The sequence below is a fragment of the Gopherus flavomarginatus genome, chromosome 6, assembly GCF_025201925.1.
Source record: "Gopherus flavomarginatus isolate rGopFla2 chromosome 6, rGopFla2.mat.asm, whole genome shotgun sequence".
In the NCBI taxonomy this organism is placed as follows: domain Eukaryota; kingdom Metazoa; phylum Chordata; order Testudines; family Testudinidae; genus Gopherus; species Gopherus flavomarginatus.
The window spans coordinates 136,772,550-136,796,084 of record NC_066622.1 but is presented as its reverse complement, the minus strand read 5'-3'; the positions used below and the strand labels follow the sequence as shown (position 1 = coordinate 136,796,084).

The following is a 23,535-nucleotide window of genomic DNA, read 5'->3' as shown; positions in this document are numbered from 1 at the left end:
TTTATTTAAAACTACTTTTTGTTTCTGTTGACTGTAAGGTTCACATCTAACTCAGGGTTTCTCTAACCTCATTGCACCATGACCCTCTTCTGACAACAAAAACTACTACATGACACCAAGAGGAGGAACCAAATCCTGGGCATGCACGAGCCCGGCCACCCCAGGTGGGGGGACAAAGTCCTAGCCCAAGGACTTCAGCCCCGAGCGGGACGCCTGTAACCTGAGCCCCACCGCCCAGGGCTAAAGCCGAAGCCAGAGCCCTACCCCACCGCCCAGGGATGAAGCCCCAGCACGTCTAACACCAGCACTGGTGACCCTATTAAAATGGGGTCATGATCACTTTGGTCCCCACCCAGTCTGAGAACTGCTGCCTTAATTCTGAAGTTGTAAATACCCAAAAAGTGGCATACAGGGAGAGAGGATTACTGCTTCACCTAAAATTACCTTGTCAAAACAAGTTTTTTTTAAATAAAATGCCAGTTATATCAATATACTTCACTTTATACTATTTTTGCATATTTGTACTGGTTTCCAGCATCAGTACATCTGCCTTTGCATTTAAGTTTACTACTGTGAGGGGGTCTGCAATTTCCAAAGCACTGTGTTTGCACTGAAAATCAAGAATGAAAAGCAGACCACTGCTGCCAGGAAGAGAGCTAATGTCCCTTCCTATTGCTCAATGGTTATGACTTAAGGTTATGAATTATCAGATGGGTCCTCAAGATTTGGTGCATTAAAGTAAACTTATACCTAGCTTGGGTAGTCTTCTGTTTTGAGCAGGTAATTTTTAAGCTAGTTATTTCTGACTAACCTAAAAATAACTATTAATCAGTTTACCAATGCTTTGCTTAAGGCAACAATACTATGTAATCACATTCACCTAAAATACTGGTCAGGTTTGGCCCTTATTGACACTTGCAGACATACCTGGTTTGATATACCTGTTCCTAAGAATACCTTTACTGGACTGAAGGGCTGCAGTTTAGACTGTTCCATTCTTTGTCTTGTCTGCTCTTCCTCTTTGCAGTAAGTTTCCAATGGTAACCAATATTGAGACTCACCAGGGCTATACTGGAGCTTTGTGGAATGCCCGGCTTTTTGGCACAAAGGCTTATTGTTCACATTACCATGACTTCTGGCATAGTTTTTTAAGATGTCAGCTTTTGATGTTGAAACCCATTTGCTGGCATCTGAACTGGCCTCCTCTCGATCCATACAGTCAATCCGCTGTTCCCTACCATTTTCATAAAACAAGGGTGTTCTTGTTTTAATTGGACACTTCTCATTTCTCCCAGGTTCTCTCTTACTGGCCGTATCCTTTTTTGTCAAGGAATAGTTGGGAGGGCCTCCAGACATAAGGAGTTTTCGAACCACAACCTTTGGATACTTTGCGCTTAGCACCGGGCATGCTCTATTGTTCTCTACAACTTTTGGACTGTCCTTTTTCTCTCTGTTAGCTCCTCTCAATAAGTCATCCATTACAGGACTCTTGTTTGGCGATTGGACTGGAATCCTCTCCCTTCTAGTTTTCTTCTGAGATGATATTTTCTTTTCAAATCTTTCTGTACGTATGACCGACAGTTCAACATCCCCATTTTTTACATTTCTTTTGTCCGGAGAACACAATACAATTCTGTCTTTATTGTCAAATTTAAAGAGATACAAAATATAAACAATTAATTATGCATAATTTAGTCACCACACTATTACAAAGAGAAATAAAGAAGTTTTTAGACACAAAATATGAAGTAACAATGCAGAAACCTACTGCCAAATAAATAAAAAAATATGTCCTTAGTTCAGGTTATCTGGTTAATATGGCAGTGAAGACACAGCAACTTAGCTTTTAACTCTGTTTAGCAGCTTGAGTTAAAGCCTCTGTAGGAATGTGGGGTTGAACTCAACCGGTGAACCCAAGTTAAAAACTAATTTGGATTAGCAGCTTGAGTTCAACGCCATGCTCCCAGAGACTAACTCAACCTGCTAATCAGAGTTAAAAACTGAGTTGCTGTCTCTTTACAGCTAGTTTAGTTAACTAACCCGAATTAAGAACAACCTTTTTTGCAAAGCATAGATACACCTGCAGATTCCATCTCTCTCTCTCATCAGCCAAATAGACTATTAAGCAATTCAATGTTCACTTGCACCATGTAAATTATTTCAAACAGTATTTTCATGCCCAAGACAAAAATGAAACTGATCAGCAACATTTCTTACATATCTGGTTATACAGCTAAGGGTCTTCTATAGATTAGAAGTTTCAAAACTGGAAATAAGGTGAGTTACATTTCTGGACTTGAATAATTTAAGAAAACTCATGTACAAAAGATCTTTCATAACAATGATTAACTTACCTTGTTTTGGAGCTGGTTTGAAGAAATCTGTAATAGACTGATTTCTGAAAAGTAAACAGAAGTATTGTATCCTAAATATACAGTTTTCATGATATCAATGCTGCTGTAGGAAATACTGATAAAACTGAAATCCTGTAATATTTTACCTATTTGTTCAGAAAGTTTGTAAGTGTTAAAACTAAGTTCCAATAGCAGTCTGTCCAGTATAAAGCCTTGAAAAAACAAGCAGATGACAGAATTCCTTTTCCCACTCTGAATGGTATGAGAAATTATAAAAAGTACTAAGCTAAGTTCTCTGTAAGCCCCAACCTAGCCTGGCCCCCAACCTACTGCAGCCAGGGCAGGCCCCCAGCCCCAACTATGCCAGGGCCTGGACGGGGCAGAACAGCCTGGCCCCAGTCTGGACTTGTCATGAGGCGCCCCTCCTTGAACCCAGCCAGACCTGCGGGGGCCGGGGAGGGGCACCTATCCTACAGACCCAGCCCCAGAGCTGCCACAGCAGGGAGAGGTGCCTCCTCTTCCCTGCCACGGGCCCCCCCCCCCGCCCAGGTGCTGCTGTGGGGAGGGGAGAAAAGTCCTCTCTTCCCACCATAGCCCCCACCTGCACCCCAAACCCCTCATATCCATCCCCGCCTCAGTCTGCACCAGAGAGATCCCTCACATCCCTGGACCCCAACCCTCTGCCCCAGCCTTGAGCCCCTCATCCCTGGCCCCATCCCAGAGTCTGCACCCCCAGCCAGAACCCTCACACCTTGCACCCCATCCCTCTGCCCCAGCCCTGAGCCCCCTCCCACACACCAAACCCCTTGGCCCCACCCCCACAACATGGATTTTGTTATGTGTACCGATATGAAAGTGATGTGCCATACATCACGTCCATAATGGTGCACATAACAAAATTCATTCTGCACATGGGTGGGAAAAATTAGAGGGAACATTGGTAGTAAGTGGTCATTTTTTACGGGTGAGATTTTTCAAAGCCGATATGGGGATTTAGCCACACTGCTTCTGTAGTAAGATGAGGCCCTGAAACAAACTCTTGTATTAAAGGCCCGTCTAAGGCCTGAAACAACATGATCAAAGGAGGAGACAGCACCCTAACGAGTCAAGGGGCTGTACCTCAATATGTCAGTAGGGATGAGTTATCTGTCCTGTAACTGTATAAATATAGGTCCCAGAGTGCACATCTTTGTCTGGCCTAGGGGGCAGTGGAAAGTCCCACCACTGACTGAGCCGGTCCATTGCCAGGGGGTACAAATTCGTAGTACGTCTTGTAGAGTCTAAGGCAGGGGTAGGCAACCTGTGGCACGCATGCCAAAGGTGGCACACAAACTGATTTTCAGTGGCACTCATACTGCCCGGGTCCTAGCCACTGGGTCCGGGGGGACTCTGCATTTTAATTTAATTTTAAATGAAGCTTCTTAAACATTTTAAAAACCTAATTTACTTTACGTACAACAATAGTTGAGTTATAAATTATAGACTTATAGAAAGAGACCTTCTAAAAACATTACAATGTATTACTGGCACGCAAAACCTTAAATTAGAGTGAATAAATGAAGACTCAGCACACCACTTCTGAAAGGTTGCTGACCCCTGCCTGGTCTATGGGAAACTATTACTGTGCTTCGTTTGACAATAAACCTGGCTCGGGTTCCTTCATACCTTACTAGAGTCTGTGGTCTTTGGGGGTTCTCTCAAGTCTGTGTCAGCGATCTGCGCAGAGCTGGGGCAGCGCACAGTGGGAACACGCACGCAGCCGACTGTTATCATTGGACAAGAGCAGAGCACCACACCGGTATCCACTGACAACAGCTTCCATTAATTTCAACTGAACCTGCATGGCTAAAACCCCTGCATTCGACTCTGAAAATCTCAATCAACCAGTCTTGTTGATCAAACTCTGGAGATCAGGGATGTTTTAAAAACTATACTTATTTACAACAATTGCAACCTCCTCCTCTCTGAACACAATGCCTTCTCTCTCTGTTATCCAATCATCACATCATGCCCCTAACTGAATCCCTCCGCTGGCTCCACTCTTCCAACACAGCCCCTTCAAGCTTCTCGTCAGACCTTTTAAGACCTTTACACTTCACTCTATAAGCTCCTCCCCACTTCTCTCTTTAGTATAACTCTTTTTGAGTCTAGCATGACCTAGAACAGCCAGACTGCAAAGCAACACTAGAGATGCTGCTATGCCCTATTTCTACTGTAAAAAGATCAACACCCCACACAACAAAACTTTCAAGATCCATTGATCCTATACATGCCTAGCACAATGTGGTGTTCCTCATCCAATGCACTAAATACCCAATAGTAACTATGTGGGTGAAACCAGACAATCACTAGGCTGTCAAACGTACTCACAAAGGAAAGTGATAAGAGACAAAAACACTACATCAGAAGTGGGTGAACGCTTTTCACAAAGCGATCACCATCTCTGACCTATCAGTCAGAATCGTCAAAGGAAAATCAGCACAACACTTTCAAAAGAAAGCCTGGGAGCTTGAATTAAAAATTTTGCTAGACACTAAAAATAATGGACTCAATAGACACACTGGATTGATGTCTTATTACAACAACCTATAATCCACTAACAAGCCCCCCCTCCAGTTGCTTCCCCCCCGCCTTCTTTTCCTCCCTATAACTGGAGGGGTGGTAATGGGCCACTTCACCCTGAATATACACACACAAAACCATGTACAGGAGAGCTTCTCCCATCGATGTAACTACTGCCTCTCAGGAAGGTGGATTAACTACACCAACCAGAGAGATCTCTCCCATCGGCACAGGAGCATCTTCACTTAAGTGCTACAGCGACACATCTCAGACTCAGACTTTAAGGCCAGAAGGGACCATCGTGATCATCTAATCTGACCTCCTGCACACTGCAGGCCATAAAGCCTCACACACCTATTTCTGTCATAGACCACTAACCTCTGGCTGAGCTACAGAAGTCCTCAAGCCATGGTTTAAAGACTTCAAGTGACAGAGAATCCACCAGGTACACTAGTTTAAACCTGCAATTGATCCATGCCCCATGCTACACAGGAAGGAGAAAAAAACCCTAGGGTCTCTCCCCATCTGACCTGGGGGAAAATTCCTTCCCAATCCCATATATGGCAATCAGACAGACCCTGAACATGTGGACAAGACCCACCAGCCAGAAACATGGGAAAGAATTCTCAGTCACAACTCAGAGCCCTCTGTGACAGGTTGGACCACAGAAACCCCCTGGGAGTCAGCACTCGATGGGCCAAGACTACTTCTGCCCCCTGCTTTCCCTGCCAGCTCAGGACTTGTGCACCCTGTCTTGCTGAGCCGGACACTCTTGTCAGAGCCAACACAGACCCAGGGTCTGAATTACTTGCCCAAAGCTGCAGGTTTACCTGAAAACAGCTCACAAAAGTGTGCTTGTCTTTAGCACTCAGATGCCCAACTCCCAATGGGGTCTAAACCCAAATAAATCGTTTTACCCTGTATAAATCTTATGCAGGCTAAACTCAAATTGTTCACCCTCTATAATGCTGATAGAGAGATATGCAGTTGTTTGCTCCTCCAGGTATTAATACATACTCTGGGTTAATTAAGAAGTAAAAAGTGATTTATTAAATACAGAAAGTAGGATTTAAGTGGTTCCAAGTAGTAACAGACAGAACAAAGTAAGTCACTAAGCAAAATAAAATAAAATGCGCAAATCTATGTCTAATCAAACTAAATACAGATAAGATCCTCACCAGTTCCAGAATGCTTCCTTTTACACATGTCAAAGTTAGAATCAGGACTCACAATTTGTCAGACTACCCTGTTTTATTAGCGCAGCGCTCCGCCAATAACAATGTGAGTGGCCATGCAAGACCCAAACAGTCTTATTTATACAGATAAAAGAGCGGGAATTAGGGTATGTCTACATCTAAAATTTTGCAGCGCTGGTTGTTACAGCTGTATTAGTACAGCTGTATAGGGCCAGCGCTGCAGAGTGGCCACACTTACAGCAACCAGCGCTGCAAGTGGTGTTAGATGTGGCCATACTGCAGCGCTGTTGGGCGGCTTCAAGGGGGGTTCGGGGAACGCGAAAGCAAACCGGGGAAGGAGACCAGCTTTGCCGCGGTTTGCTCTCGCGTTCCCCGAATCCCCTGCAAACCGCAGGGAAGGAGACCTGCTTGCACGGAGGTTCGGGGAACGCGAGAGCAAACCGGGGAAGGAGACCAGCTTTGCCGCGGTTTGCTCTCGCGTTCCCCGAACCACCCTGCAAACCGCAGGGAAGGAGACCTGCTTGCACAGGGGTTCGGGGAACGCGAGAGCAAACCGGGGAAGGAGACCAGCTTGATTACCAGAGGCTTCCTCAGGTATGCTGGGATACCTGCTTATTCCACGGAGGTCAAGAAAAGCGCTGGTAAGTGTCTACACTTGATTACCAGCGCTGGATCACCAGCGCTGGATCCTCTACACCCGAGACAAAACGGGAGTACGGCCAGCACTGCAAACAGGGAGTTGCAGTGCTGGTGATGCCCTGCAGATATGTACACCTCCTAAGTTGCAGCGCTGTAACCCCCTCACCAGCGCTGCAACTTTGTGATGTAGACAAGCCCTTAGACAAAGGGACAAAGAAAGCAAAACAGTAAAATTCACCTGCGGCACAGCATGCATATCCTACTTCCTTACTAACTCTTATCATCTAAGGCTAATACTTCACCAATTGCCCTTAAACGGTGCAATTGTTCTATGTTAATGTCTGTATTCCTGACACCTGAATTGCAGCATTCCAACAGTTTTCTTAAAGGTACAGACAGCATTTCTTTAATCCTTTCTATTTTCACAATTCATTCTGCTTTCACACACACTAATCTCCTTTTAGCCTGGGTCCAGCAATCACTCACACCCCCTGTAGTTACTGTCCTTTGTTCTAGTTTCCTTCAAGTATCCCGAGGGGTGGAGAGGCTCCTTCTTTAGCCAGCTGAAGACAAAATGGAGGGGTCTCCCGGGGGTTTAAATAGACTCTCTCTTGTGGGTCCAGACCCCATCCTCACCTTGTGTAGAATCCAGTCACAAAATGGAGATTCAGAATCACATGGGCAAGTCACATGCCCATGCATGACTCAGGACTTGCAGGTAGCAGCCATTACCCACATGCTACTTTGAACATCCTCAGGTAGACTTCTTGCATGGATTGGAGTCTTCCAAGCTCTTTTATCCATTAAGTGCTTTTGTATTGAGCACTTCATTTGCACATTCTTTTCCCAAGTGACCAAATGTTCTAACTAAGGCTACTTAGAAATCAAGCAATTATACAGCCAATGTTCATAACTTTGAAGACACAAACGGTGCCTGCATACAACTAGGATGACCATAACCAGTAGAGCATAACCTTCACACAGATGTTACATAGCATATGTAGCAAAACCCTATTCCAGTTATACCACACATACATTTATGAGCACCCCCCCCCCAAAGCCTTATGGGATACCCTGTCACACCCTCCCCATCTTGTATCCCATCACCGGCCATTGGAGATATCTGCTGCTAGCAGTCGCAGATGGGTCACGTGCCACTGTAAGCAGTCTCAACATAACATCCCCTTCATTAACTTATCAAGGTCAGTCGGGAAGCCAGTTAGGTTTTTTGCCCCCACTGCTCCCCTTGGGAGGCTGTTCCAGAACTTCACTCCTCTGATGGTTAGAAACCTTTGCCTAATTTCAAAGCCTAAACTTATTGATTGACAGTTTATATTCATTTGTTCTTGTGTCTACATTGGCGACTTAACTTACATAACTCCTCTCCCCCCTGGTATTTATCCCCGACAGCGATCATACCTCCCCCTCAGCCTTCTTTTGGTTAAGCTAATCAAGCAAAGTTCTTTGAGTCTCCTCTCATAAGGTAGGTTTTCAATTCCTCAGTTCATCCTACTAGCCCTTCTCTGCACCTGTTCCAGTTTGAATTAATCTTTCTTCAACATGGAAGACCAGAATTGCACAGAATATTCCAGATGAGGGCTCACCATTGCCTTGTATAAGGGTACTAATACTTCTCTATCTCTACTGGAAATACCTCGCCTGATGCATACCAGGACTTCTTTGGCCTTTTTCACGGTTGTATCACATGGGCATAGTCATCCTGTGATCAACCAATACACCCAGGTCTCTCTTCTCCTCTGTCTCTTCCAAATGATAGTTCTCAGCTTACAGCAAAAATTCTTGTTGTTAGTCTCTAAGTGCAAGACCTTGCACTCTGCACTATTAAATTTCATCCCATTACTATTTATTACTCAATTTTTCAAAGTCCTGCGGATCTTCTTGTACGATATTCTGGTCCTCTTCCATACTTACAATACCTCCCAACTTTGTTTCATTTGCAAATTGTATTAGCACACTCCCACTTTTTGTGCCAAGGTCATTAATAAAAATGTTAATGAAGATTTGTCGCAAGACCAATCCCTAAGGAATTCCATTAGTAACTTCCCTCCAGTCTGACAGTTCACCTTTCAGTATGACCCATTGTAGTTTCACCTTTAGCCAGTTCCTTATCCATCTTTCAATTTTCATACTGATTCCCATCATCAATAATTTCCCACGTGAAACTGTATCAGATGCAGCATTTTAAGTGTAGACCCCGCCCTGAGGGCTTTCCTTCATGTACAGCACTACAGCTTAGCTGCATCACTTTACTGAAAATGCTACTACACTGATGGGAGAGCTTCTCCCATCAGTGTAGTTAATCCATCTTGTAGAACTGATAAATGAAATCGTTTTTAGTAGTTCACTTTATTAATGTAACTTCTGTTCACCATTCACTACACTTGCCTACACTGTAACTTCTGTTCCATATTGTAATTCAAACCCCACTTTAAAACACTCACTCCATTTTGTAAAAGCTTCCTCCAACCTTCATTTTTGCAAACCCTGCTGTAATCTTATTAGTTTAGTTTAGATGTGTGAATGAGGTATGTATGAATGACGGAATCAACCTCCAGGCCCAGCCTGTCCTGATGAGATAAAGTTCAAATACCAACAGCTGAAGACCTAGACAACAGCCCTAAACAAAGTAAGAAGCATCCACCTTAAAAAGAAAAGGACAACGGAACAACAGAAGGAAGATCAAAGCCAGGTTCAAGGCTGAAAGTCACGCCTGCAATTGATGGGTGATCAATCTAAACCCAGAGGCAGTGTGACACAGCAAGACCTATAGACTTTGAATCCAAACTAAAAGCCTATAAAAAAGAAGGGTGAGATGAGAGACTCTGGGTAACATTCTGCTGCCAACATGGAAGGACATCAGTGCCTGCCCAACAGAGATCCAGCTTGTCCTTGTGCCCGGCTTTCCTGGCCAGTTAGCCGCCACAAGCTACAAACCCAAGCTACAAAATCAGGCTATGAACTTAAGCTATCTTCAGGACTGGTAACTATGCAGCAGCTACAGAACATCTGATGGATATGTGTGTGTGTGTGTGTGTGTGTGCGCGTGTGCGTGTGCGTGCGCGCGCGAGGTATAATGTGTGTGTATAAGAATTAAGATATTAGTTGTTAGTCATGAATCAAATTGTTATCATAATAAATGTGGCATCTTTGTCTTGTCCCCTTTAATAAGATCCTGCTGGTTTTTACTGGTCTAATATAATTGGTGTAACAACCTCTCCAACAGGCGGTAGCTATGTTGATAGGAGAAGCTCTCCCACTGACACAGCACTAGCTACACAGGGGGTTACGCCGGTATAATTATATCGCTCAGGTGTGTGAGCAATGTAGTTATACTGACGTAGGTCTATAGTGTAGTCCTGGCCTGAATAAGTTTCCCAGACCTGAAGAAGAGCTCTGAGTAACCTCAAAAAACTAGTCTCTTCCACCAACAGAAGCTGGTCCTATAAAAGATATTACCTCACTCACCTTTTGTCTATCTGACCAGGTACACATCCAAGGGGAATCTCTTTGCCAAATGTACACACCCTTTCCCTCAAAAGCAAACTTTTGGGCACTGCTGCTATTTGACATTTATGTGCAGCAACAGCAATCCGACATGGCTTATAAACAGGTATAGAGAGGGAGAGATGGGATACAGCCCCTTCTTCCCCCCCCCCTCCCCAACAGAGAGAGCAAGGAGAGGCAGCACAGCCAGCAGAGACAGAAGGGAAGAGGCAGGGCTAGAGTCTCTCCACTTTTGGCCACGCTGCTCTCCCCACAGCCTCCAAAGCAGCTGCAGCTCTGGAGCAGGCTGCGGCCAGCTCAGAGACATCCTCCCCTGGCCCTCCCCAGATAAGGTGGGAAGGGATGGGATGGGGAGAGTGTGGGGGTCCTGGGCTAGAGAGGGGGTCATGTGGGGGGTGGTCAGAGGAGTTACTCCTCTGACTCCCAGCTTCTCCCCCAAAAAAATTTCCCCACCAGTTGCTGTCCCAGCCCATCAGGGTAAGCAGCTGGCATGCCAGGACACTTTGTTACTTAGGTTTACCTCCATGCCTGCGGACACTCGAGGTAAACAAACCATCTCGGACCACCAGTGGCTTATCCTGATGGCCCAGGAGTCAAAGTTTGCTGACCTGTGAATTATAGGGTCGGTTTATGAACAGGTTATAAAAATTTTCCATTTTTACTCATCCATCTTGAGGTGGGTCGGCTTATAAATGAACCGGCTTATGATCGAGTACATACGGTATATGTTGCGTATCTTACTATAAGAAGCTGACAAAACCAAACCAACGACCTTCAAGAGGATAGATAAAAACTCTACCATTCTCTCTAGAGGTCACTCCAAATCAAATCAGTATCACCTCCATCTTCTGTGGATTGTGCTTAGCCAGGTAGCCCTTTTTCAGATCCCAAACTCAGTTAGACAGTACAGAAGCAGAAAGACTCCCCTTTTGGATCACATGACATAAAACTCAATGTCAGTGCAGTGATGAGAGCGAGTTGCTTTGGCTGCATTAATCACCCAAATACCTATCTATCAAAAGGGGTAACAATTAAATCTTGCGAAAATCCACACAAGAGAGACTCAAGATAGGTAAGTTGGCCAGCTCTAACTTCTGTGTCCTTTCAGAAAGGAGCCAGTCAAGCAACGTTATCTACCCTGATCAAGGATTAAATCCTTTAATTGAAACAGAAATCTCAGCCACTAACCAGGAAAAAAATATGATAGTAAAACGAGAAGCAGTATGGTCTAATGGACAGAACAATGGATTACATTCAGTAGAACAGGGTTCCTAGCCCAGCCTTGAAGCAAATACTCACCAGCAACTATACACTACACAACTGAAACACTAACCCAGGAACCAATCCCTGCAACAAACCGCATTGCCAACTCTGTCCGCATATCTATTCAAGCGACGCCATCATAGGACCTAACCACATCAGCCCCACCATCAGGGGCTTGTTCACCTGCACATCTACCCATGTGATAGATGCCATTATGTGCCAGCAATGCCCTTCTGCCATGTACATTGGCCAAACCGGACAGTCTCTACGCAAAAGAATAAATGGACACAAATCAGACCTCAAGAATTGTAACATTCTAAAACCAATAGGAGAGCACTTCAATCTCCTTGAACACTCAATAAGAGACTTAAAAGTGGCAATTCTTCAACAAAAAACTTCAAAAACAGACTTCAGGGAGAAACTGCAGAACTAAAATTAATTTGCAAACTTGACACCATCAAATCAGGCCAGAATAAAGACTGGGAGAGGCTGGGTCACTACAAAAAGTAATTTTCCCTCCATTGATATTCACCCCTTCTTGTCAACTGTTGTAGATAAATCTCTGTATTAAGCATCTTCACATAACTTTCATATGATTTTGTATTATGCTTCTTTGTATAGCCTTGTATTAAGCTATTTTCATACAACTTTGTACCAAGTCCTTTGATATAGGAACTTAGTATCAGATCCCTATGTAGAAACACTTATAGAAAACTTAGTGTTAAGCCTTGGTATTACGTTATAGCCCCTAAGGATAGTTAAAGTAGAAGAAAAATGTCTTTTTGCAAGGAGTAGAATAAGATCTTCCCCCCTACTCCCTTAATCAACTGCCCTGTTGAATGAGCAAGGCGTGAAACGCAGCACCTCCAGATGTTGCAACCCTTGGAGAGCGGATGGAAGCCAGACCCAAGGACAATAAAACCTGTCAAGTGGGCTCGTTAAAGAAGAGCAGACTTATTGACAGCTGTGGGGATTAGAAGCAAGCACCTTCTTTTGGAAACACCCTCTTTGCAGCATTGGGACAACACCCAGAAGAAAGCAGGACAAAGGACCAATGGACACAGACACAGATTTTGAATTTGGTACAGATCTGCATAAGAGGGAAGCTGCTATAAATGTGAGGTGTCTTGCAGAGGAACCCAGGTCTCACCTTGTCAACATGGGAGCATCAATCCGGATCGGCAGAAGCCCGGCTCCACTCCCTCCCCCATCTAACTCACCTGGCCAGTGCAGTTAGGGGGAGCAACTAATATTGTGTGTGTGCACATGTATAAGTGTAAAATATATATATCATATGCATATGATACAGTGTTAATTAATATATGTATTACTAATAAATGAGGTGTTCTGCCTTACCCTCTGGAAAAGATCCTGTACAGTACTTTAAGTACAACACATTCACCCTAATTGAATTGGCCTCCTTACCATTGACCCCCCCCCACTCAGTAAGGCGACTCCCATCTTTTCACATGCTGTGTATTCATACTTGCTTACTGTGTTTTCCACTCCATGCATCTGATGAAGTGGGTTATAGCCCATGAAAGCTTATGCCCAAATAAATGTTAGCCTCTAAGGCGCCATAAGGACTCCTCATTGTTTTTGCTGATTTGTATGATATTTGTTAATGTCACTTTTCACAGCACACTCAGTAGCTAGCTGGGAGGTTGTGATAAACCATATGGGATACTAACCAACATACAAGTACCACTTACCACAGCCTCCCAGCTAGTTAGTAAGTCTGCTGTGAAAACTGATACATCTATGTTTGTTAACATTACTTCTCAGCAAGACTCAGGAAAATTAAGCCCTAGATGAGGAGGTCAGAGGGGAAAGGCAGTGAGGGCCCAGGGCAATGGGGGCAAGGGCAGGGTTGAGCCTGTCTCCTGAAGTCTTGCCACTGGAGGCAGAACTTGTAACAGTCTAACTCAAAAGTAATGGAATGAGCACCATCTACAAGAAGAGAATGAAGTTATGACAAACTCGCAGCTTTAATTATAGATTGTTATAATAAGCCATTAATCCAGTCTCTTTTTTTCAGTCCACGATTTTTAGTCTGGCAAAGTTATGAATTTAAGCTCCCAGGCTTGTCTTTAGAAAGTGTTGTGCAAGTTTCCTTTGAGGAGGAGGACTGAGAGGTCAGATGTAGGGTGATCATTTTGCGAAAAGTTTTAATCCACGGGTGATAGTGTATTTTTTTGTCCTATTGTTTGCCTCTTGAGAGCATGAGGACTGTCTGGTTGCACTCACATAGTTGTTAGGGCATTTAGTGCACTGAATGAGGTACACTACAGATTGTGATAGGCATGTGTAGGGCCCATGGATCTTGAAACGTGTGTTGTGGGAAATGTTGATCATTGTAGCAGTGGAGATTTGTGTCTGCAGCTTTTGCATCTGTTGTCCTGGAAGGTTCTGGTGCTGTGGCCTGCTTTGTGCATTCTGTGGCCTGCTTTGTGCAGGAGGTCAGACTAGATGATCATATTGGTCCCTTCTGACCCTAAAGTCCATGAGTCTATTGCTGACTTGCAAGATGGTTCCTATTTTTATTGTGGAAGTTTCTTTAGGTTCCAAATAGATGATGTTGAAAGGAGGAGTCTGATGTACGGTGAGTGGTCTTTATTAAAATAGTTTCCTAGGGGTGATGTAACCAGAGAGTACTTTCTAACACTCTAGTCAAACTGAATTAGTATGCAGATGGAAAGTATAAGATTACAAAGACCAGCTTTATTTGCTGAGGACTGTCATTTAAGATCTCCAATTACCCATATTTTGGTTATGCTTTTACAGATTGAAGTGATTACATAATTCCAATAAAACAAGCTATGAGAGACGTTACAAAATGGTCTTTAGCTCCGAGCCAGAAAATGACAGTTAGCTCTGTATCTAGAAGTCTAGCAAACGCCTCAATTCAGGGACTTGAGCACATGCCCCCAGAAAGTCAGTGTGACTACAGTACTCACACACTTAGTGTTAGGAACATACTTAAGTACCCTGCTGAACTGAGGTTTGAGTTTGCAGCACTTTTCAGTCACCTTTTAAGAATACTAATATATTAATTTTTACATTTGATTTTAAAAAAGACTGGAGGAGAAATCTTATCTTTAAAAAAGCCCATTAACTTTTGTTTTCCTTGCTTTTAAGGCGCGCACACATGGGAAATTTCCTGCCCCTAATGTTAATTTAAATGGGTTAAATTAAAATTTGAATTTCAAAGTATACTCACAGTTGCAACAAATGTGTGCTGTGACCAGACTATATGACTACATGAAAACTAATTATGTATTCTTGTTAACATCATGGGTAGATGTAACATCACAGCCACACTTGGGGGAAAATCCATACTTTGGAGAAAATAATTTTACATATCATCAAGACAGACAAGTCATGAACAGTACATAAAAAGCCCTGATCATCATTATTTTGATAATTAAATATCTTCCACCATTGCATCACCCAGCAGGAGAAGAAAGGCTCTTGTAGGAAGCTCTATTCTCCAGCTTTCTCCCTGCAGGCCCACACAAGCACCATCTTCCCGGCCCTTGCACTCTGAAGCAAGTGGTCAGAAACTTCAGTCCCAAAGAAGGGACAGAAAAACCTGAGTATATGCACCTTTCTTTCAGGGCTAAAATAGTAAATGGCATGCAATTTTATTTGATATTTGTTCTTTTCATCATTTTTTTTTTTTTTTAATGTCACTGTAAAATTTAGAACAGAAAGGGTAGAAGGATAGACCTTAAAGACACGCTGCCTTTTGTAACCATGGGCAATAGTATCTGTCCTATTAATAGGTCAATGATCACTCAAGGCTAATATCCTCTCTCAGACAATGAAATATATTAGATACTTCAGAAAAAGGCAAACACAACAAAGACAAATAACTCAGTGGGGGTAAAAACCTAAAAGGATGCATAGGTTTGTGTGTATTTGGGGAAGGAGTGCATTTTTGCCTCCCCTTTAAAAAAAAAATTGAAAATCCAGGTCATCAGCCTGGAAGACGGAGAACTAGTGAAGTGACAGTATCAAAGGGGTAGCCGTGTTAGTCTGGATCTGTAAAAGCAGCAAAGAGTCCTGTGGCACCTTATAGACTAAGGGACGTTTTGGAGCATGAGCTTTTGTGGGTGAATACCCACTTCGTCAGATGCATGTAGTGGAAATTTCCAGGGGCAGGTATATATATGCAGGCAAGCTAGAGATAATGAGGTAGGTCAAACAGGGAGGATGAGGCCCTGTTCTAGCAGTTGAGGTGTGAAGTGACAGTGTTACAACCACTGAAGTAATTGAGAGGGGAAAGATTTTTCAGTCAGACTTTAACATGTTTTTGTCAACATCTTCTTCAATTTATGTTTTCAAGGGGGAAAAAAGTGTTTACCAACTCTCTCTTTCAATTAGTGTGCAAGTACACAATACATCTGAGACCACCAAAAAGGACTCAGGGGGACCCCCCACACAACTGGGATGATCTTTTTCAACATTCATGATAAGAAGACAAGAAGCATAAACAAAATCCTTCAATTTAAGGGGAAAAAAAGCAAACATTCCATCTAATACTTTTCAAGCCTTCTTTGCATCTCATAAAACAGGAAATAACACCACAAACCTACTTTTAAAAAAAGCTCCTTATAAAGGACTTTTAACCACTGAAACTAATCTGTTTAATAGCTTAAGAACATAAGGACCCACAGTCCTTCCAACGTGTTTATTATCTATATCCATCTTATTCAGATCCAGTCAGATTCACGTTTAATCTTTAAAGAAATCTGCAGCAGCACCAATATCGCTAGTCCAACAAACAAACCACAGTTACACAAAATGGGAGCAGGGTACCAAACATACCTACCCTTGCCACAACAGCATCTCAAACTAATAGATCTATAAGAGTGATGGCTTCATTTTGTCCTTCTGGAAGCTTAACATCTACCATCTCATGACAGTTTTCAAAGTCTGCAAAGTAACAGGATGCAAGTTGGCCAACAGACATTTTCAAAATAACCACTTTCATCTGAATGCTTCACAAAGAACAAAAGCCATACAGATCAGTTTCACTTTCCCAAACAGGAAGTCATGCAGAAAGGAAAATGAAACCATACCCATTTCCCCTCCAGAACAGGTAATATTAAGACGGAGGAAAAACAAAGGGAACAGAAGGGCAAAATAAGGTGTTCCATCATGTAGGAGAAAACCTCCTGTCACATACAGAAAGTTTGGGATGGAGCTGACCAAGTCATCAGCAGAATTCAGCTGATCGCAAGCGTTAACACCAACAGAACCTGGTCATCAGTGGCAGGATTGAACCCGAGACCTCTGAAGCTTAGTGTATGAGCCTCTACTGCACGAGCTAAAAGTAATATGGCTCTTACCTAAGACTGTAGCTGCCTCATCCATCTCTAGCTGGGCTAGGTGCCACTAGTGGGGAACACAGCACACCAAGCAAGCATGGGTTACAAGAACAGATGGACAGATGAACCCAGCTGGTATAAAAAAAATTTCATTTGGTGCCACACTCACATTGCTTTTATTTCAATATAATGAGCTAGTATTAGTCATATCTGGGACATGCCAACTAGAGCTAAACATAAACAGAAGTTCTAGTGCTTAAGACCAGTTCTCTTGATTTGAGTCCAGAAGAATTGTAGCCAAACAGATCAGTACATGTTGAGAGCTGCAACCTCTGCACACATGGGTAGGACTCCAGTATGACTGACTTGCTGAATTAGTACTTTTTGGTTCAGTCACCATTTTCAATTTGCTCCCAAGTCTGCCATTCAGCCATCTTGTGTTATCAGACTCACTGGCACCAAATAAAAGAAAGATCTAGCCCATTGCCTACAACCCTCCGAAAAGCAGAGATCAATTTGCCATCAGCACCTGTTATTAAACAACACAACACTGTTTTTCTCACAAGCAGGTGAAGAACTGATAAACAGCAGAATCAACACAGGAATTTCACAAGCAACAACCCAGAGCTCCACAGAGGCGAGTCATAGAATCATAGAATGTCAGGGTTGGAAGGGACCTCAGGAGATCATCTAGTCCAACCCCCTGCTCAAAGCAGGACCAATTCCCAGATCCCTAAAAGGATCCCTCAAGGATTGAGCTCACAACCCTGAGTTTAACAGGCCAATGCTCAAACCACTGAGCTATCTCACAACCCTCCTAAACCACAAGTAGTACTTTGCACCCCATGAAGGCCAAACCAAGCCCAGAAGGCACCTGCCCAACAGTCTCGAATTTGGGAAAGTAGCATGCTACAGTACTTATTTTCCTCTGAGTCGGGCACTTGCCCATGTATATATTAGAGACTCCTCCTAGAAAAACTGAGATGCAGCAGCAGATGCTGAGTTCTGGTGTCACCTTTGGAGGGGTGTGGGGCACCCCCCAGGGCAGGCTGGGCGCTGCGGTCTCCCTGGGAGGGGGGTGGGAGGGCACACACACACCCTGGGCACACTGGGTGCTGTGGTCCCCCTGGGTAGGGGGGACACTCCCCCCAGGGCACGCTGGGCGCTGCGGTCCCCCTAGGTGGTGGGGAGGGGACACACACACCCCCAAGGCAGGCTGGGTGCTGCGGTCCCCCTGGGTGGGGACACACACACACACTCAGGGCAGGCTGGGCGCTGCGGTCCCCCTGGGTGGGGACACACACACACACACTCAGGGCAGGCTGGGCGCTGCGGTCCCCCTGGGTGGGGGACACACACACACACACTCAGGGCAGGCTGGGCGCTGCGGTCCCCCTGGGTGGGGGGGGACACAGCCCCCCCCAGGGCAGGATGGGCACTGCAGTCCCCCTGGGTAGGGGACACACACACACACACACCCCCCAGGGCAGGCTGGGCGCTGCAGTCCCCCTGGGTAGGGGACACACACACACACACACACCAGGGCAGGCTGGGCGCTGCGGTCCCCCTGGGTGGGGGACACACACACACACACACACACACACCCCAGGGCAGGCTGGGCGCTGCGGTCCCCCTGGGTGGGGGACACACACACACACACACACACACACACACTCAGGGCAGGCTGGGCGCTGCAGTCCCCCTGGGTGGACACACACACACACACACACACACACACCCCAGGGCAGGCTGGGCGCTGCAGTCCCCCTGGGTGGGGGGGGGGGGACACACACACCCCCCAGGGCAGGCTGGGCACTGCAGTCCCCCTGGGTGGGGACACACACACACTCAGGGCAGGCTGGGCACTGCAGTCCCCCTGGGGACACACACACACACACACACACACACACTCAGGGCAGGCTGGGCGCTGCGGTCCCCCTGGGTGATGGGGAGGGGACACCCCCCCACCAGGGCAGGCTGGGCGCTGCGGTCCCCCTGGGTGATGGGGAGGGGACACCCCCCCCACAAGGCAGGCTGGGCGCTGCAGTCCCCCTGGGTGGGATGGACACACACACACACACACACACCCAGGGCAGGCTGGGCACTGCAGTCCCCCTGGGTGGGACACACACACACACACACACACACACACCCAGGGCAGGCTGGGCACTGCAGTCCCCCTGGGTGGACACACACACACACACACCCCAGGGCAGGCTGGGCGCTGCGGTCCCCCTGGGTGGGGGACACACACACACACACACACACACACACACCCCAGGGCAGGCTGGGCGCTGCGGTCCCCCTGGGTGGGGGACACACACACACTCAGGGCAGGCTGGGCGCTGCAGTCCCCCTGGGTGGACACACACACACACACACACACACCCCAGGGCAGGCTGGGCGCTGCAGTCCCCCTGGGTGGGGGGGGGGACACACACACCCCCCAGGGCAGGCTGGGCACTGCAGTCCCCCTGGGTGGGGACACACACACACACACACACACTCAGGGCAGGCTGGGCGCTGCGGTCCCCCTGGGTGATGGGGAGGGGACACCCCCCCCACAAGGCAGGCTGGGCGCTGCAGTCCCCCTGGGTGGGATGGACACACACACACACACACACACACACTCAGGGCAGGCTGGGCACTGCAGTCCCCCTGGGTGGGGACACACACACACACACACACACACACACACACACACACACTCAGGGCAGGCTGGGCACTGCAGTCCCCCTGGGTGGGGACACACACACACACACACACACACACACACACTCAGGGCAGGCTGGGCGCTGTGGTCCCCCTGGGTGGGGACACACACACACACACACACACACACACACCCAGGGCAGGCTGGGCACTGCAGTCCCCCTGGGTGATGGGGAGGGGACACCCCCCCCACAAGGCAGGCTGGGCGCTGCGGTCTCCCGCGGGGCAGGCACCCCCGCCGGCAGAGGGCGCGCCAGGACACCGGCTTACACCTGCTTCCGCGCCCCAGAGCCAGGCCCTGCCCGCAGCTACCTGCAGTCCCGGGCGCCCTCTCTGCCTCCAGCCGCCGGCTTAAAATGGCGGCCGGGCGAGCCCTGTGCGGAGCCGGCGCTGAGCTGCCGGGTCATGTCTCCGGCGGCACGGAGGCCTCCGTTCGGCCGCGAGAGGAAACCAGAGCCCTGCCCGCGCCCGCGCCCTTCTCCACAGCACCGCCCAGCTGTGAGCGGCGCCCCTGCCGGCACCGCCCCTTTGTCTGAAGCCCTCTGATTGGCTACATAGGCGAAGGGCGGACTCTCCAATTGGCTCTCAGGATGGATGGGGGGGAACAAGAGACCGAGGTCCCCTCTGATTGGGTGCTAGGCTGTAAGGGCGGGGCAACTGCCTTTAGACTCCGCCTCTCGACGGATGGAGGCGGGGAGTGGGAAGATGTCTGGCGAGTCTCCCGTGTGCTGCCTCCGCCTCTCCCATTGGTCCGTGCACGGAAGGCGGGAAAGGTTCGCCCCGTTCCCTTTATTGCGCGCGCGAAGCGTCGTCTGCGCGTCACAAAGCGATAGGGGGTGAGGGGAGTTACCGCCCCGGCCTGGGGCTCATCGTAGTGACCCCCCCACCCCACATGTCTAGTCTGTTCAATAAAACAGTTGCTGGTTTTGTATTTTCATTCTCTTCCCCTTCAGATGCCCCCACGAGTAACTAAGTGAATATTTGAAAATAAACGATACAGAGAGTTTAAAGCATCAGTTATTGTTTCATCGGGGATAGCATACAGACTACGGGGGGGGGGGGGTTCAGTATTTTGGTATTGGGCAGCATATACCATATACAGTCTGCCATGTCCCCAATGCGGGGTGAACGGGGGGTGAGATCAAGATACAGTCGGGAGGCAGTGAGGGTACATCGCTCATACAAACAGGTTACAGACAGCCGTGGGAATAAAGGAGCGAGCTGGGTGATGAGGATAGGGCGACCCTCACGTAGTGGAGTTTGGTTTGGTGGGTTCAGGGCTCGGGATAGAGTCCAACGGGGGAGTGTGAAAATCTCCTCCCCCCTTCGGGTGCACGGAGTCACGCCCGCTTACTCCTGGTATTGGCGGTGACCGGTGACGTGCTCCGTGTAGATGTCTCTGGACCATCTGATAGTGTCCGAGACCATCAGGCGTCTCATGAGCTGCGCGTAGCGACGGCCTACCCCGCAAGCCCGAAGCACGCGTTCATTACAAGGGTCCCAGGCGCCCAGGGCCCCAACGATCAGGGCGTCGGTATAGACCTCGTAGCCCTTTGACCTCAGAGTGTCCACCAAGGGGGTGTATTTTTCGAGCTTTCGGGCTCGGGCCTCGCGGAAGGCCAGGGTCCTGTTCTCAAAAGGAACCGTCACATCAACGAGGATGATCTTTTTTCGAGCCTCGTCCGTGACGACGATGTCCGGGCGCAGTGGGCTGTCGGTGCCAGGGACGGTGCGGTTGGTGGCTTTTTCTCCCAGGTGCGGAGCGATGGCCTTTACCAGGCGGTCCTGGATGGCGTTGTGACGCAGCTGCCAGGCTCTGGCGTGGGGCTTGCAGCTACACAGGACGTGGGGCAGGGTCTCCATGGTGTACCCACACTTCCTGCAGCGCTTGTCTCGGTTCCCGTGGCGGACGGCTCCGTTGAGCGGGACGCAGTTTAGTCGGGCGCGGTGTATGAAGCGCCAGTCAGCGAAGCGGGTGAAGCTGCCTGAGTGGAGGAAGTGGTTGCTGAAGTCCCACTTGCTGGTGACCTCGAAAACCTTGCCCTGGTCTCGTTTTTTCTTCAGCGTGCCCAAGTAGAGCGCGCGTACGGAGGCCTTCAGCGACCTCTCCAGCGTGCCTCTGGCTCCAGGGCTGATGACGGTGTTGTCCTCCATCTTGGTTCGCGGTATCAGGATTCCCAGCTCCCGTCGGTCCTCGCTCCATACCCAGTGGCAGCCTAGTCGTTTCCCCAGTCGGCGCGTGGCATTGCGGGCACGGATCCACAGTGAGGCTATGTCGCCTCTGTCTCGGGCGAAGTCACCGTCCATGGAGCCGCTCAGGAAGTTGGCCATATCTTGGCCAGAGGCAGCTCTGTCGATTCGCTTTGCGGTGGCGGAGCGCAGGGCGGTCGTCGCGACGTTCTTTACCACGGCGTCCGGGCATGTCAGGAGGCGAAAGGTGTGTGTGACGACCGCGATATCGCAGAGGTCTCCCATGCAGGGGACGTTGGCGCCACCGTGCCGGTGAGCGATATAGACCAGCTCGTTGCTTGCTCTCTGGGGCAGGGACAGCCACTTCTTCACCAGTTGCCGGATGACGTTGTCCGCCTTGTTGAGGGGCACCTTTGCTACGGCGGATCCTCACACAGAGCACATGGGATCTTTACAGAGGAAGGTAAATACACAGCATTTATTGAAAATACAACACTTAGCGTATGCTTCTTAACAGGTGTCAGAGCAGCAGCGTGTTAGTCTGTATCCGCAAAAAGAACAGGAGTACTTGTGGCACCTTAGAGACTAAAAAATTTATTTCAGCATAAACTTTTGTGGGTTACAGCCCACTTCTTCGGATGCATAGAATGGAACACGCAGACAGGAGATATTTATACATACAGAGAACATGAAAAGGTGGAAGTACCCATACCAACTCTAAGAGGCCAATCAACTGAGATGAGCTATCATCAGCAGGAGAAAAAAAAACCTTTGAGGTGATAATTGAGGTGACCCATAGAAGGTGTGAGGAGAACTTAACATGGGGACATAGATTCAATTAGTGTAATGACTCAACCATTCCCAGTCGCTGTTTAAACCTAAGTTAATTGTATCTCATTTGCATATTATTTCGAGTTCAGCAGTCTCTCTTTGGAGTCTGTTTTTGAAGGGTTTTTTTGTTGCAAAATTGCCACCTTCAAGTCTGTCACTGAGTGGTTAGAGAGGCTGAAGTGTTCTCCCACTGGTTTTTGAATGTTATGATTCCTGATGTCAGATTTGTGTCCATTTATTCTTTTGCATAGAGACTGTCCGGTTTGGCCAATGTACATGGCAGAGGGACATTGCTGGCACATGATGGCATCTATCATATTGGTAGATCTGCAGGTGAACGAGCCCCTGATGACGTGGCTGATGTGATTAGTCCTATGATGGTGTTACTTGAACAGATATGTGGACAGAGCTAGCATCGAGCTTTGTTGCAAGGCTAGGTTCCTCGGTTAGTGTTTATGTTGTATGGTGTGCGCTTGCTGGTGAGTATTTGCTTCAGGTTGGGGACTGTCTGTAAGCGAGGACTGGCCTGTCTCCCAAGATCTGTGAGAGTGAGGGATCATCTTTCAGGATAGATTGTAGATCTTTGATGATGTGCTGGAGAGGTTTTAGTTGGGGGCTGAAGGTGATGGCCAGTGGTGTTCTGTTATTTTCTTTGTTGGGCCTGTCCTGTAGTCGTTGGCTTCTGGGTACTTGTCTGGCTCTGTCAATCTGTTTTTTCACTTCAGCAGGTGGGTATTGTAGTTTTAAGAATGCTTGATAGAATGCTCTGTCCACATATCTATTCATTTCATATCTATTCAAGTGACACCATCATAGGTCCTAATCACATCAGTCACGCACTCAGGGGCTCGTTCACCTGCACATCTACCAATGTGATAGATGCCATCATGTGCCAGCAATGCCCCTCTGCCATGTGCATTGGCCAAACCA

The 23,535-nt window shown here is 47.4% G+C and overlaps 1 protein-coding gene across 1 annotated transcript in view; it reads right to left on the bottom strand.

Annotated features, from left to right (window-relative positions):
• SLF2 (SMC5-SMC6 complex localization factor 2) overlaps positions 1 to 20,081 on the bottom strand; it is a 56,141-nt gene extending 36,060 nt beyond the window's left edge. The window contains exons 1-3 of the mRNA XM_050957994.1: positions 19,897 to 20,081; positions 2,355 to 2,398; positions 928 to 1,637 (exon numbers count right to left, since the gene is read on the bottom strand). Coding sequence (XP_050813951.1) covers positions 928 to 1,637; positions 2,355 to 2,398; positions 19,897 to 19,991 — 849 coding nt within the window. The 5' untranslated portion in view covers positions 19,992 to 20,081. The remainder of the gene's footprint in view (positions 1 to 927; positions 1,638 to 2,354; positions 2,399 to 19,896) is intronic.
• Between the last annotated feature and the right edge of the window lie 3,454 nt (positions 20,082 to 23,535).